Source organism: Botrytis cinerea, chromosome 9 (assembly GCF_000143535.2).
Source record: "Botrytis cinerea B05.10 chromosome 9, complete sequence".
Lineage (NCBI taxonomy): Eukaryota > Fungi > Ascomycota > Leotiomycetes > Helotiales > Sclerotiniaceae > Botrytis > Botrytis cinerea.
Genome location: NC_037318.1, coordinates 440,343 through 452,592, shown reverse-complemented (window position 1 = coordinate 452,592; position 12,250 = coordinate 440,343). Strand labels below are relative to the sequence as shown.

The following is a 12,250-nucleotide window of genomic DNA, read 5'->3' as shown; positions in this document are numbered from 1 at the left end:
ATGTAAAGTATGAGGTAGGAGGTAGGATATAAGAGGTAGAAGATGGAAGATAAAAGGTAAGAGGTAGGAAGTGAAAGGTAAGAAATAGGCGATAGAATATAGGAAGTAGAAAATAGAAGATGTAAAGTAGAGGTTGAAAATGAAAATGAAGATTAAGAAATAATAATAAAAAAATTAGAAATAGAGAATAATTTAGATAATGGAGGAGTGTTCAAGTGTTGGATATTGAAATTAGAAATTAGAAGTTAGGAAGTGGAAGGGAAGTGGAAGGGAAGTGGAAGGGAAGTGGAAGTGAAGATATGTTTGGAGATGGAGATGATGGGGGTGAGTTTGATTGTGAGATCAAGAGAGAAAGGGGAAAGGAGTGGAAAGGGAAAGAGAAAGGGTTTGAGATGGTAGGTAGATAGATGAGGGTGGGAATTGTAGAAGGAAGGGGGAAGGAGGAAGAAGGGAAAAGGGGAGAGAGGTTATTGTATGTTTTGAGAGTAAAAGTAGGATGTTTGGATTTGTGTGGAGATGGGGTGTTTTGAGATGTGTGATGGGGGTTTGATGTTTGATGTTTGATGTTTGATAGGTGGGATAGGTTTGCTTTTGTGAGAGGGGATGGAGAAAGGGGGGTAGAGAGAGAGGGGGGAGAAGTAAAAGAATTCTTTAATTGTTATAGATATAGATATAGATATAGATATTGAAAAGAAAGAGAAAAGAAAGAGAGAGAGAGATAATTAGACTTTAAAAAGAAAGGTTTGAGAGAGGATTATCTGAATTCTTAAAAAGAGAGATTTGGAATTCATAGTAATAGAACTTGAGAGTTGGTTTAGTTTAAAGAAAGAAGTTCTAGGTTTTGAAGGAGATAGTTTTGAGATGTGTGATAGAAATTCGAAATTTGAAATCTGATAGGTGTATTTGAGAGAATGAGAGTAGAAAGAAAGAAAGAAAGAAAGATGAATAGTTAAATGAATAATTAAATATTAGTATATGTATTCTAGATAGAGAATGTTTAGACTTTTATAGAGATTGCTTTTTGAGATATATAAGATATAAATTATAGAAGAGACTATATAGAGATTTCTTTTATATTTTGATTCTTAAGAGAGGAGAGATAGATAGATAGATAGATAGATGAATAGATGGATATTCTTTTCTAATAATATATAGTCGTATCAAAATAAGAAAAAGATGAAATTCTATTAAACATTTTACATCTCAAACGATATATGTATATCTCTAAGATAAAGAACTTCTAAAGAGAGAGGGAGAGAGAGTTTAGATTTGAGATAATTAAAAGAAGAGTGAAAGGAGTTAATACGATGACTTGTAAATACTAAGAGTTTTAAAATTGAGAGATAAAGAGAATCAAAAGAAAGAAGATTCATGATACATTCTTAAGAAGATCGCTTCAATTTACAAGAAGATTATCTCGAGATATATAGGAGAAGTGTATAGAAAAATCAAAATAGCAAAGCAGGAGAAAGAATAGAAAGTTTTGTTATATTATATGTCTTGAGAAAGATTAGTTAGATGCTTAGAGAGATAATCTTTGAGATATATAATCTAAAGCTGTGATATAAAAGAAAGGAAAAGCGATATATTTCTACTACTCTACTCATCTCATCTCATATCTCAATACCACCAACCCTAACCCCAATCTCAACCCCAATATCAACCCCAATCTCAAGAACATCTCTCCCTCCCTCCGTCCCTCCCTCCCTCGCTTACCTTCTTTCTTTCCCCTTTCTCTTCCACACTTATCTATCTACCTAGCTAGTAATCTTACTTCATCTATCAATCCTCAATTCCCAATCCTCAATCCTCAATCTATCATGATACAAGATAGTCGAGAATATCAAGTATTATATAAGATGCAAGATACAAGATACTATAACATACTGTGACATATCATGTGATATCAGATCATATAAAAACGTCACAAAAGCAAACATCGAAGCATATACCAAGAGAAAACATTCAGAACAACTACTTGATTATATTTCAGGAAGAGAAAACCAATGATGGAAACAACGCATATCATATTCCATTCAAACACTTCATTTGGCTTGCTATACAGCTATTTTTACACTTTCCCTTTTATTTCCATATCAAAATGTGATTTTTCTTCATCCATAATATATCAAATCAATAAATTCACTCAACCTACGAGCACTCACCACCCAACATTCCTAATTCACCGCTCAAAAATTCCTCCGCATTAACCAACTCTGTACTTCCATAAACCACTCTTCTCTTCCCCATCCCTCCTCCACCCTCTTTATTAACCCTTCTCGTCCACTCCTGCAAATTTCCATATTCATCCATACTACCTCCACCAACTGTAAAAACAATTGCTTCACTAAAGCCTTGTCTACGCATACCAAAACTTGGTGTAATACCCGGTCCTTGTAGACTTCCTGGCATTTCATTTCTTCTACTCGCGCTTGCTGGTGGTACGGTACCTCTGGCATTTGCGGATCTAGGGTCAAAGTAGAGATAATCTTCTGTTTTTGCTATTGCGGAACTGGAAGCTGATTGAGGATCCATAATTGATTCTGTGATTTTGGTGACAGTAAGATCACGATTTGCAGGAAGGAAATTCTTTACTCCGGATATTAAATTATCGAAATTGGTGGTAATACCAGTTTCCTTAAGGGATGTGGTAAGGCGAGAGGAAATGGAAGAGAGACCACGGAAAAGATCGCCAGATGTACTTGGTGGTTGAGAAGCAGGGGTAGGAGCTGTAGTGAGCATTGTCATACGGGTTGTGGTGCGAACTCTGAATTAATTGTTAGTCGCATCAACTAAATAAAACAAATGAATCGTTAACTTACTGCTTGACATATGCTAAAGATGTAGTGTCAGCACCTGCAGCCTTCAATGATTCTTCAAATTTGTCCATCTCAGCCCTCGTGATTTCTTGTTCGGTACTCAAGTACCATATGATAAATAATCTCAATTTATCTGTTGGTTCTTTGCCTTTATCTGCATCGTTTATAACCTCAAGCATCTGCGCTTTTGTTTGCTTCATGATATTTTCTTCCATTTGGTAAAAGTTATCCAGTTGGCGATCCTTTATGCCGGTCAAAAGTCCAGCTAATATATTCATGTGCATATCTAGCACGGCTTTTCGCTCTCTCAATTCGGGCAATAAGGTAATGGCAGCCTTCAAATGTTGTGCAGAAGCACTTGTATCATTTTGAAGATCCTCTATAGAAGAAGCACCTGTCTTCTTGGTTATATCAGTTGCATCGGCCTTGTATCGCATTAATTCTGCATCAATATCCTCCGCTACTTGTGGAAATGGCACAGCGGAATTTTTTGCCCAGAAAAAATCATTCGCATTCAAATCGTAGGCCTTTTTGGTTGTACCCTTTGCAGGATTCTCCTCATCTATTGGTGTCTCGACAGTAATTCGATTCAACTTCATTTTGAGAACATCATGTACAAGTGACTGATATGTCCAGGAATGCGACAGCATAGGTATTAAATCAACATTTCGATCGAGTATAATAAGAACAGGTCGAGCAGAGGGCGCAATATTAGATTGACGATTGGCAGGGCCGGAGAATAGATTGTCTTTTGAATTTAAGACGTGGTCTCTCAATTTTCGATCGAGTTTAGCAGAGATCATTTCTGCTGCTGCACCAGGAGGACATCTAATTATTGGCATAACGCCTGTAAATTATTAGTTGCGTACTCATGAAAAATAGTAAAGATCTTACCCATTGTGACCATAACACTGAAGAGTCCGCTGACAATTCTATCAACCACGTTGTCCAATTCCTCATCCTTTGTCTTTGCGCTGTTCAATGCCCAGTATGTATTCTGTTTTCTCATCCCAAGACTGAAGAGGTCCGGTTCTCCCACAATGAAATTTAGGTATTGATCAAAGAATTGTGCAATGTTCTCTGATGTTCCAGCTTCCACGGTTTGTTTTGCGAAATCTTCTAATAATGCGCGGGGTATCGAGGAGAGAAAGTTGATGTAGGCAGGGGAATAGAGACCTTTCGAGAGATCACTGGTAATGCCCTTTAAGTTGGCTTCTGTAGGTTCAACCAAGTATAATACTGGAACATCTGGAATAGGATGTCGATTTGCTGTAATGTGCCTGAATTTATCAGTACTTGCAAGTAAAATTGAAGCTCTTGCTTCCCCGCACATCAACATACATATGCATTGTAACTCCCCAAGCTCTCAAGTCGCTAACTCGTAGTACACTACTTATAACATCTCGTCCTAAATCATCAAAGACCAAGACCTTCCATATTGGTTCTCCATCTTCATTTAGAATCGGTACTGATGGCACGGCAATTCCAGTGTGTGATGTTTGATCGTGGGCATTCGCAGATTCGGGGGAGTCGTGGTTCAGGTTTAGCATGCGCTCGATGGATCCTATGGAAAGAGGGTTAGGATGTAAGTATGCTGAAGAGGCAGAAGATTGGGGGGAGGGGGCAGAGGAGAGGGGAGATTTGTTTACATACTGATCTGACGATCCCGGAGGGAATTGTGCGAAGTTGAAGCTGCCATAGCCATATTTGTTATTGATTCCCCAGGCCCAAGGCTGTGATTCAGCCAAATTGGCTAGAATATATCATGTAACACGGGCAGTGAAATGGGCAACGATCCAAGTATTGGTATTCCGTCGATGAGATTCAAGAAGGGTGTGGAATGATATGATTTGCCTGCGCCGCACTGTAGCTCAAGGACACATCTGCGAGTTCTGCGATAGCTTATCCTTCACGTGTGCCTGGGTATCTAGGTCGTCGGCATGAGAGTATCAACGTTCATGGTGAATTGCACGAGCAGAGCAACCCATGCGCTTGTGTCTGCCCAAGAATGTGAATCATGTGAATCTAAACTAGGAATGTTTTAGCGCCATCAAATCACATCAGGTACAAGGGGGTCTCTTCTTCCTGTACGGCGAAACGTTCTGCAGGCGAAACTAAAACTCTTTTGACTTTCGTTTCCCACGCTTTCCCTCAATTTCAATCGCTCCCTCCTGCAATCTCTTGTTCCCTTCTTTACTCCACGACAACAACCACGACGCCATCAAAATCTGACCTTTTCTTTCGTACTTTCTCGACCTCCATCAACAACACACACACCACCATCACCACCATCACCACCACCCAATTCTTCATCAACACACCTCTTCACCTCTTCTCCTCTGCCCCCCATTTCATCAGCTGTCCCCTTCCATTCTTTCTTTGATGGTTCTTACATGGACGCGGCAACTTTACTTCTAATCAGAATTTCATGATCGTACAAATTAATTGTTGAACAAAAAGTGACCGGATTTGAAAAGAACAGGCTGCTGGTTCACTCATAAGAGTGTATAACTTTAGAGAAGAAAAACAAACGGGCAGATCTAGGTGCGCAAAGCACGCAGAGCAGACAAAGGGTATGGTAACACTTTGAATACACACAACACCACAAACACAAAATCTTGATACGCCATGCAATTGAAGCTGGCACAATTATCTACAACTGCACTTTACCCCCTCCCCCTACTACCCAGAAAATATTGTATTGCCACCCTCCAAGAATCCTCCATCTGCATAGACACAAAGCGTTCGCGCTTTTGCTTTCGCACATAGAGGTCGGAAAGGGACCGCATATCAACGTGCAAGGTTGAGATAATATAAGTTGCCCACATCGTATCGCACAGTGCAAAGAGAAGAGATCGTTTCCACGGGAAGATCTCCATCTATATCATTGCTGCAGAGAAGGGTATACTCATCTTGCTCGAACCTGGCTTCACTGGACTCTATTGTACTGTGCAGGCCGCTGTTGTACTTCTTCTTACCGATAGTATTTCTTGGCTATCTGGCTTCTGGTGTGTGGTTGTGCCGCTGGATGTACTGGATGAAAAAGGTACATTCGCGGAACATCGCTACATTTTGATAATAACCCAGAAGTTAGGTGTGATATAATGGCCAATTCATAGCTGCATCGTCTGCCACTCTACATTTGCAGGAGAATCTGTGAGGGTGGAGGGGCGAGGGTGTGTTTCTGAAGGCATTCATTCATTCATTGAGTCCTCCATCGATATCTTCACTTCCGATTGATCTGTCCAGAGAATTTCTTCAACGGATGGAGTATCGCATCACATATGATCAGAGAGTTGCAAGCATCGTCATCTGTGGCTTTTGCATCCTGCATCTACACATACATTCACACACACATACATTCACACGCACATACAATTTTCCTTGCCCACCAAAAGCTCGTCTTTCGTTTCCTTTTCTTTCTGCTCACACGTTTCTCTTTACACACTTTACCTTACCTACGCCCAGCCATCAACATGGGATGGATGGATTTCATTCTTTCATGGGGGCGGGGGGTTGCTTAATCAAAATTTTACTTGTCAGCTAATTCATGTTCTTTGTTGTTTAGCTTACCCAATCAAAACAAATCAATTCACCCACTTTACCATAAAGCGAATAGACGAATAATTTTACTCCTGGTCTTTAACATTTCGGGACACGCCTCGCCATTCTTCCACACACGCCCCGAGCCTAGTCCGAAAAGCCAGTTACCCGCATTTAAGCGTCTCTTACCGAGCCACTCCTCCAACTCTGCCTAAGCCTTAAGTCTTTCACGTGACCACTCTCACTTCCACGATTCAAGATGGACGGTGATAATCATGGCTACATACCGGATGATGTTGACTTCGATGGATTATTGAGTAATGGTTCAGTTTGGCCAAGTGCGGTAGATCAATATGCATACCCACAACAACAATCGCAACCTCAACAACAACCCCAACAACAACCTCAGCAACACATACAATCAGATCCATATGGAGGATATTCGAACATTCAACCTTCTTATGGACAGTATGATCTTTCTCATCAACCTCATCAGCAACCCGCCTACAATGCTCTATCATATACGAATAGTCCTGCGTATTCTGCCGCGCAGTATCAACATGCCAGACCATCAGATATGTTTACTCCTACCTCTTACAGCCTCGATCCTTCATTGCAAGAACCAAATTCATACCATGGAGCTCAAAGTTCTTTCCCTTATCAGCAAAGTACCACCCAGCATCCCACAATTTCTCCTCAAACACTTCAATACAGTTTGTTGGCTCAACAGCAAATGAACAGTGGAATTCCATCGGCGGCTTTTCAAAGATCAAATAGCGGAATTGGTAGTAAACCTAATTATACTTATGGCCAAAGGACACAAAGTAATGATAATCATTTCTTTAACCCACCTCAGAGTGGTATCGTACCACAAAAGGTGGACCAGAATTCATCCAATAATACAGTGCGATATCCTTCGATTCCTACAGATCTCGTTCAAAAGGAGGAGGTAGAGCAACATGTTCCCATTCCAGAGCAATATCCTGCCGCGGTACCTGTTGTTGCTGTTCCCCGTCAACGAGAGATTCCCGAACCTCAACCCATTGCTCCCGCTCCAAACCCACTCCGAGTCACTCATCCAGATCTCCTTGCGAACAATACCTCTTCAAGACCTCGGTTTTCATATGCTCCATTTCTTACATGGGAGGATACGCCTATACAAGTTCCCCCTGCACTCAAGAGTCAGTACATTACAATTTTTTTTTTCCGAGACATAAAATTTGCTAACATCTCTTTGGTAGATACCATTCCGAAGTATCATCCGAGAAAATCCAGAAGTGGAAAGGAGCTAGTAGTGGGACTGAATAAATCAAGTAAGTATCGCTGGATCTCTGTTTACCTCAGTATTAACATCTCGGTTAGAAATTTCAACAACGCCAGCAAAAATTTCACAGAAAATTCGAGCGCCAAAACAGAAGAAAACACACGTTAGCACTTACAAAGGCACGGGTAGATCTGCTTTTGATAAAGATTCTAATGTGCGTTCTGATGGTACAAATACGCCAACCAAGTCTTCAACCCCCACAGAATCAAGCACTTCAGAAGAAGAAACAAGTTCGGAAGAAGAGTCTGATTATGAAGATGAAGAGGAAGATGATTTGCCGCCTCCAATAGACATTAGTACCGTAAGTACAAATTCCCCTTCCCCAATGACTCATAAATGTGATCGATCTCTATCATGTGTATGACAGCATCTGCTGTTACTATCCCACAATAAACGTTCGGTTTGAAATATTCCGATACATAAGTCAGAAAACATATTAGCCTACTCGCATATATCTTTTGACGTTAATTTGATATGGCAACATATGACTGGTAGCTCAACTACAAGTAAAATGAATACTAATGCTTAATAAATACAGGTCCGTGAGCTCACGCGCCCCAGTGATATCCCTAGTGCTGCCCGATGGGATGCCATAGGAATTGTCTGGAAGGATCCAAATTCTAATCCAAGTGCTGCTGCTATAACAAGTGCTATGAACGATTATGCCAATACTTTCATCGCACTTCGAACCCAAATCAAGGATGCTACGGCAAAATTACAAGAAGCAACCACATCTAAAACCCCCGAGGCACAATTACAAAAACTCAAGTCGCTCCGTTCCGAACTATCAGAAGCTCTGTATCAAACAATTGAGGCAGCGAACAAACTCGGTTATGGTCCAATTGTCGAAAATCTTGGTGGCCACCAGAAATTAGTAAGTGGTCTGACAGCCACACTCATCGAATGTACAAAAACAGAAGATTACCAGGGTAAACTTCCACGAGCTGTTTTTGCTTTACTTGCCAAATTTCAAACACTCACAGAAGATTTGCTTACGAAGAGTAAATTTGATGCTCTTGCAAAGCGTTGGAATAAGAAAGGAGACCAAGAGACTAAAAATTACATTAAAGTCATAATGGATAACACAGTTGATGCAAAAGGGAGAGCTTCTAAAATAGATCAGACATTGCCTAGCGCTGAACATACCAAGAAGAAGCTTGAAAAGATAGAACAAATTAAATCTCGAGCTACAGAATCTTTGAAGCCCACAGCAACCAATCCGAATTCATCAAAAAGACCTCATGAAGGGGATAGCAGTAATGGCAAACCAAATAAGAAGTTTGCTACTGATGTTTCTGGAACTCCTACCTCGACAACGAAATTGCCACCGATACCTAAGAGATCCAACCTTCTTGGAATTTCTTCCTCTAAGCCAACTCCTAAGCCTGCGCCAAAGGTTGCGCCACCTAAGAAGAAAGAACCATCACCACCTCCACCGCCACCAATGTCATCTAGATTAGGTGATATCTTGGCCAGCATCGAGAAACCACCTGAGGCACCAAAGAAGGCTTCGCCAGCGGCTGGACCTCCAGAAACTCCTGAAGAAAAGAAGCGTCGTGAGCGAAAAGAAAGCAGACGACATCTTAGAGTCAAGTTCAAGTCAGATGATGAACTTGAGCAAATTCGTATATTCAAACATGAGGTTGCAGAAGATGAGGGACGTCAAGATGGCATGTTGAGAGATGCACGTAATAATCATTCCGAGGGTATGATGCATAAGCAACGTGTCCAGGCTACAGATGAGGACGATGATGAGGTTATGTCTGGTATGGTTGAGGATCGACCTTATCCTACTTTGGTTGAAGTCGATCTTTCCAACTTGGACAAGCATACTACATATGGTCCAAGTTATATTACCAGAGGTGGAAATGTTAAGTTTGTTACTCCGGAACAACAGGTACAAGAGCGACGAGAGGCCAACGAGTTACTTGTAATCTATAATGATCCTTCAGAAATTCCACCATCGGCAAAAGAACCATCTTCTGCAAATGATGCCACTACTGGCATGGTAAAACAACTTAAATATCCAAGCGCTCCTTGGTTGATCCAAAGACTTCAAGATATTCATCAGTATGGTCCAGAATATGCACGAACCCTTGCGATTAGTCGTTTGGAAGAAAGAAAGTACAAAGAAATGTTAGATAACCAAGCTCGCGGTTTCACAAAAGATGCTTCATCAAATAATGGTATGTCTGCATTACAACAACTTGCTGGAGCACCAAAATCCAACACCATAATGGACGTAGCATGGGAGAATCTACAACGTGTTGTCGCAACTTTGAAGGGTAAACCATATCCAGCTATTGAACCACCTGAGTGGATGAACGAAGCACAAAAGAAGGATTGGTGGGATGGTTATAATAAGGATCATCCTAATGCTGCAGAAGAGAGACTTCTTGCACAAATGCAAGCTCCTCAAGCTCCACCTGCTCCTTCAATGGTACCTCCAATGCCAGTTCCTCAAATGCAGGGTTATCAACCACAAATGACTCAACCGGTTATGAATTATCAAGTCACGGCCCCAGACGTCAATCAACAAGTCCAACAATACCTAGCGAATTTAACCGGAAACAATAACACAAGTACCGATACCCCAGCATCATCATCAACACCCCAACAATTCGACTTCAGCGCCTGGTCCAATAATCCTGCTCTCCAAGGTTATGCACCTTCCCTTCCTACCGATTCTTCATCTAAGTGGCCTGGTCATCAGAGTGATGAAAATCGAGATTCGAGAGGGGGAAAAAACAATTACAATAATGATAAATGGCGTAAACCGGGAAAGGATTGGAAGAAAGATACAAAATGGGAACCTCTAGATGAAAATGGACAGTATAAGGGAAAGAAACAGCCGTGTAAGTTTTGGGGCGAGGGAAAGTGTGCAAAGGGTGCGGCGTGTACTTATAGTCATGAACCGGAAGATCAGGGGAGAGATCGTTATTGAGGTGGGGTTGAGATTGGGATTGGGAGGGGTATTTGCATTTGCATTTGCGTGTATGAGCGTGGATTCCTTTTTTTTCTTGTGGTGCGGAAGTATAATAGTTATTAACTTGCATGGTTTAAGGGCATGAATGGGTGGATGGATGGATGGGTGGGTGGTGTTTTGGGATGAGCGAGGGGAATATGCATATCTCATAGGCTGGGATTATTCTTGTATGTGATGAGTGGATGGATAGATGGATGTGTTTGAGGAGAATTGTTCTGTAATTTTAGGGGAGTTGTGAAGAGGATGGGAAGAGGGAGAGGGAGGGGGATAATGAAAATGAAAATGAGAATGAGATTGCAAAATGCAAAATGAAGATGAGAGAGAATAAAGTTAAATTTCAAAGAATTCAAGAGAAAACTTGAGGGGTTATCCTATGTGTTTGTTTATGATGATGTGATTGTGATTGTGATTATGATTATGATTGTAGTTGAGAAGTGAGAAGTGAGGATGAGAGCGAGATTGACATCCAAATTGCTATCTAAATTGACGAGGTAGGTGATGAGGTGATGAAGTTGTGAAGGAATGCAGGAATCATTGTGAATGATATTTTCCTCTTTCTCCTTCTCTTGAGGGGGAGGGAGAGAAAATAGAGTAAGATAGAGGGAGAGGAGAGAGAACGAGGATTCCTGCTAAGTTAGAGACTGAAATTTGGAGATTTGGAGACTTGGAAATTGGAAGATTGGAAGATTGGAAAACGAGAGTTTGAGATGGATAGATGTTAAATGTGATTTTGTGGAGAGGCAGAGGATTACTTCGGGATTTCTTGTTTGGTATTTTACTTTTTGCTTTACCTTTGCTTGTGGGTAGTAGGTAGGTAGGTAGATATCTTAAAGCGATTCTTACTCATTTATTTGGTATTTTTTTCGCGTATTGGGATTTGGGTTTTGGTTGAGGGGGAGGGAAAGGGGAGGGGTTGGATTTGGGGTTTGATATCGAGTATATGGTATCTGATATCTAGCATCTTTTGTCTATTATCTACATATATAATAGCCCATTATATACCTAATGCTCCATACTCGATTTATAAAATTTGTATTCGATATCCACACATCCATCCTGCTTTCCACGCTAGCGGAATATATGAGATGAGGTTGGCGAGGAAAGTTGGTACTTTTCTTTAAGGGGAGCGCATTTATTTACGTGTTGGGAATGAGAATTTATCTGGTGATTATGAGGATGACTTGTTGAAGATGAGTAGATTGTAGTTTGGCTTGGGGGGGGGGAGGGGGGGGGATTCTAGTTGGATTTGGATTTGGATTTGGAATACGGCTCTGGGTCTCAGGACTTAGGACTCATACCAACACCAATAAACTAACTATCTCATCATATATCAAACTAACATCTTGTATTTCCCGGAGAGGAGTAGTGTGGATTGCAGGGAGAGAGAGATAAGTATGGAATAGAATAGAAATGATGAGGAGTGAGAATGACCATGCGTATTTAAATCCAAGTCGTCCAACTTTCGGCTGATATACCATGAATGAGTATACACCTACCTAGACTATACATAGGAAGTTTAGATATTCAGAAATTATGTATGCAGAATGTATATCAAATGTGGAAAATATATGTACATAC

At 40.8% G+C, this 12,250-nt stretch overlaps 2 protein-coding genes across 2 annotated transcripts; one reads left to right on the top strand and one right to left on the bottom strand.

Annotated features, from left to right (window-relative positions):
- Positions 1-1,949: 1,949 nt before the first annotated feature.
- BCIN_09g01180 (hypothetical protein) lies at positions 1,950-4,845 on the bottom strand. Its single transcript, XM_001546596.2, has 5 exons — positions 4,473-4,845; positions 4,161-4,383; positions 3,714-4,099; positions 2,823-3,666; positions 1,950-2,767 (listed from the first exon to the last, which is right to left on the bottom strand). The coding sequence occupies exons 1-5, from the start codon at positions 4,522-4,524 to the stop codon at positions 2,152-2,154; spliced, it is 2,121 nt and encodes a 706-aa protein (XP_001546646.1). The 5' UTR covers positions 4,525-4,845; the 3' UTR covers positions 1,950-2,151.
- A 47-nt stretch (positions 4,846-4,892) lies between these two features.
- On the top strand, positions 4,893-11,041 carry BCIN_09g01170 (hypothetical protein). The gene is made up of 5 exons (XM_024694910.1): positions 4,893-5,392; positions 6,388-7,543; positions 7,604-7,675; positions 7,725-7,987; positions 8,225-11,041. The coding sequence occupies exons 2-5, from the start codon at positions 6,622-6,624 to the stop codon at positions 10,628-10,630; spliced, it is 3,663 nt and encodes a 1,220-aa protein (XP_024550703.1). The 5' UTR covers positions 4,893-5,392; positions 6,388-6,621; the 3' UTR covers positions 10,631-11,041.
- The last annotated feature ends 1,209 nt before the right edge of the window (positions 11,042-12,250 follow it).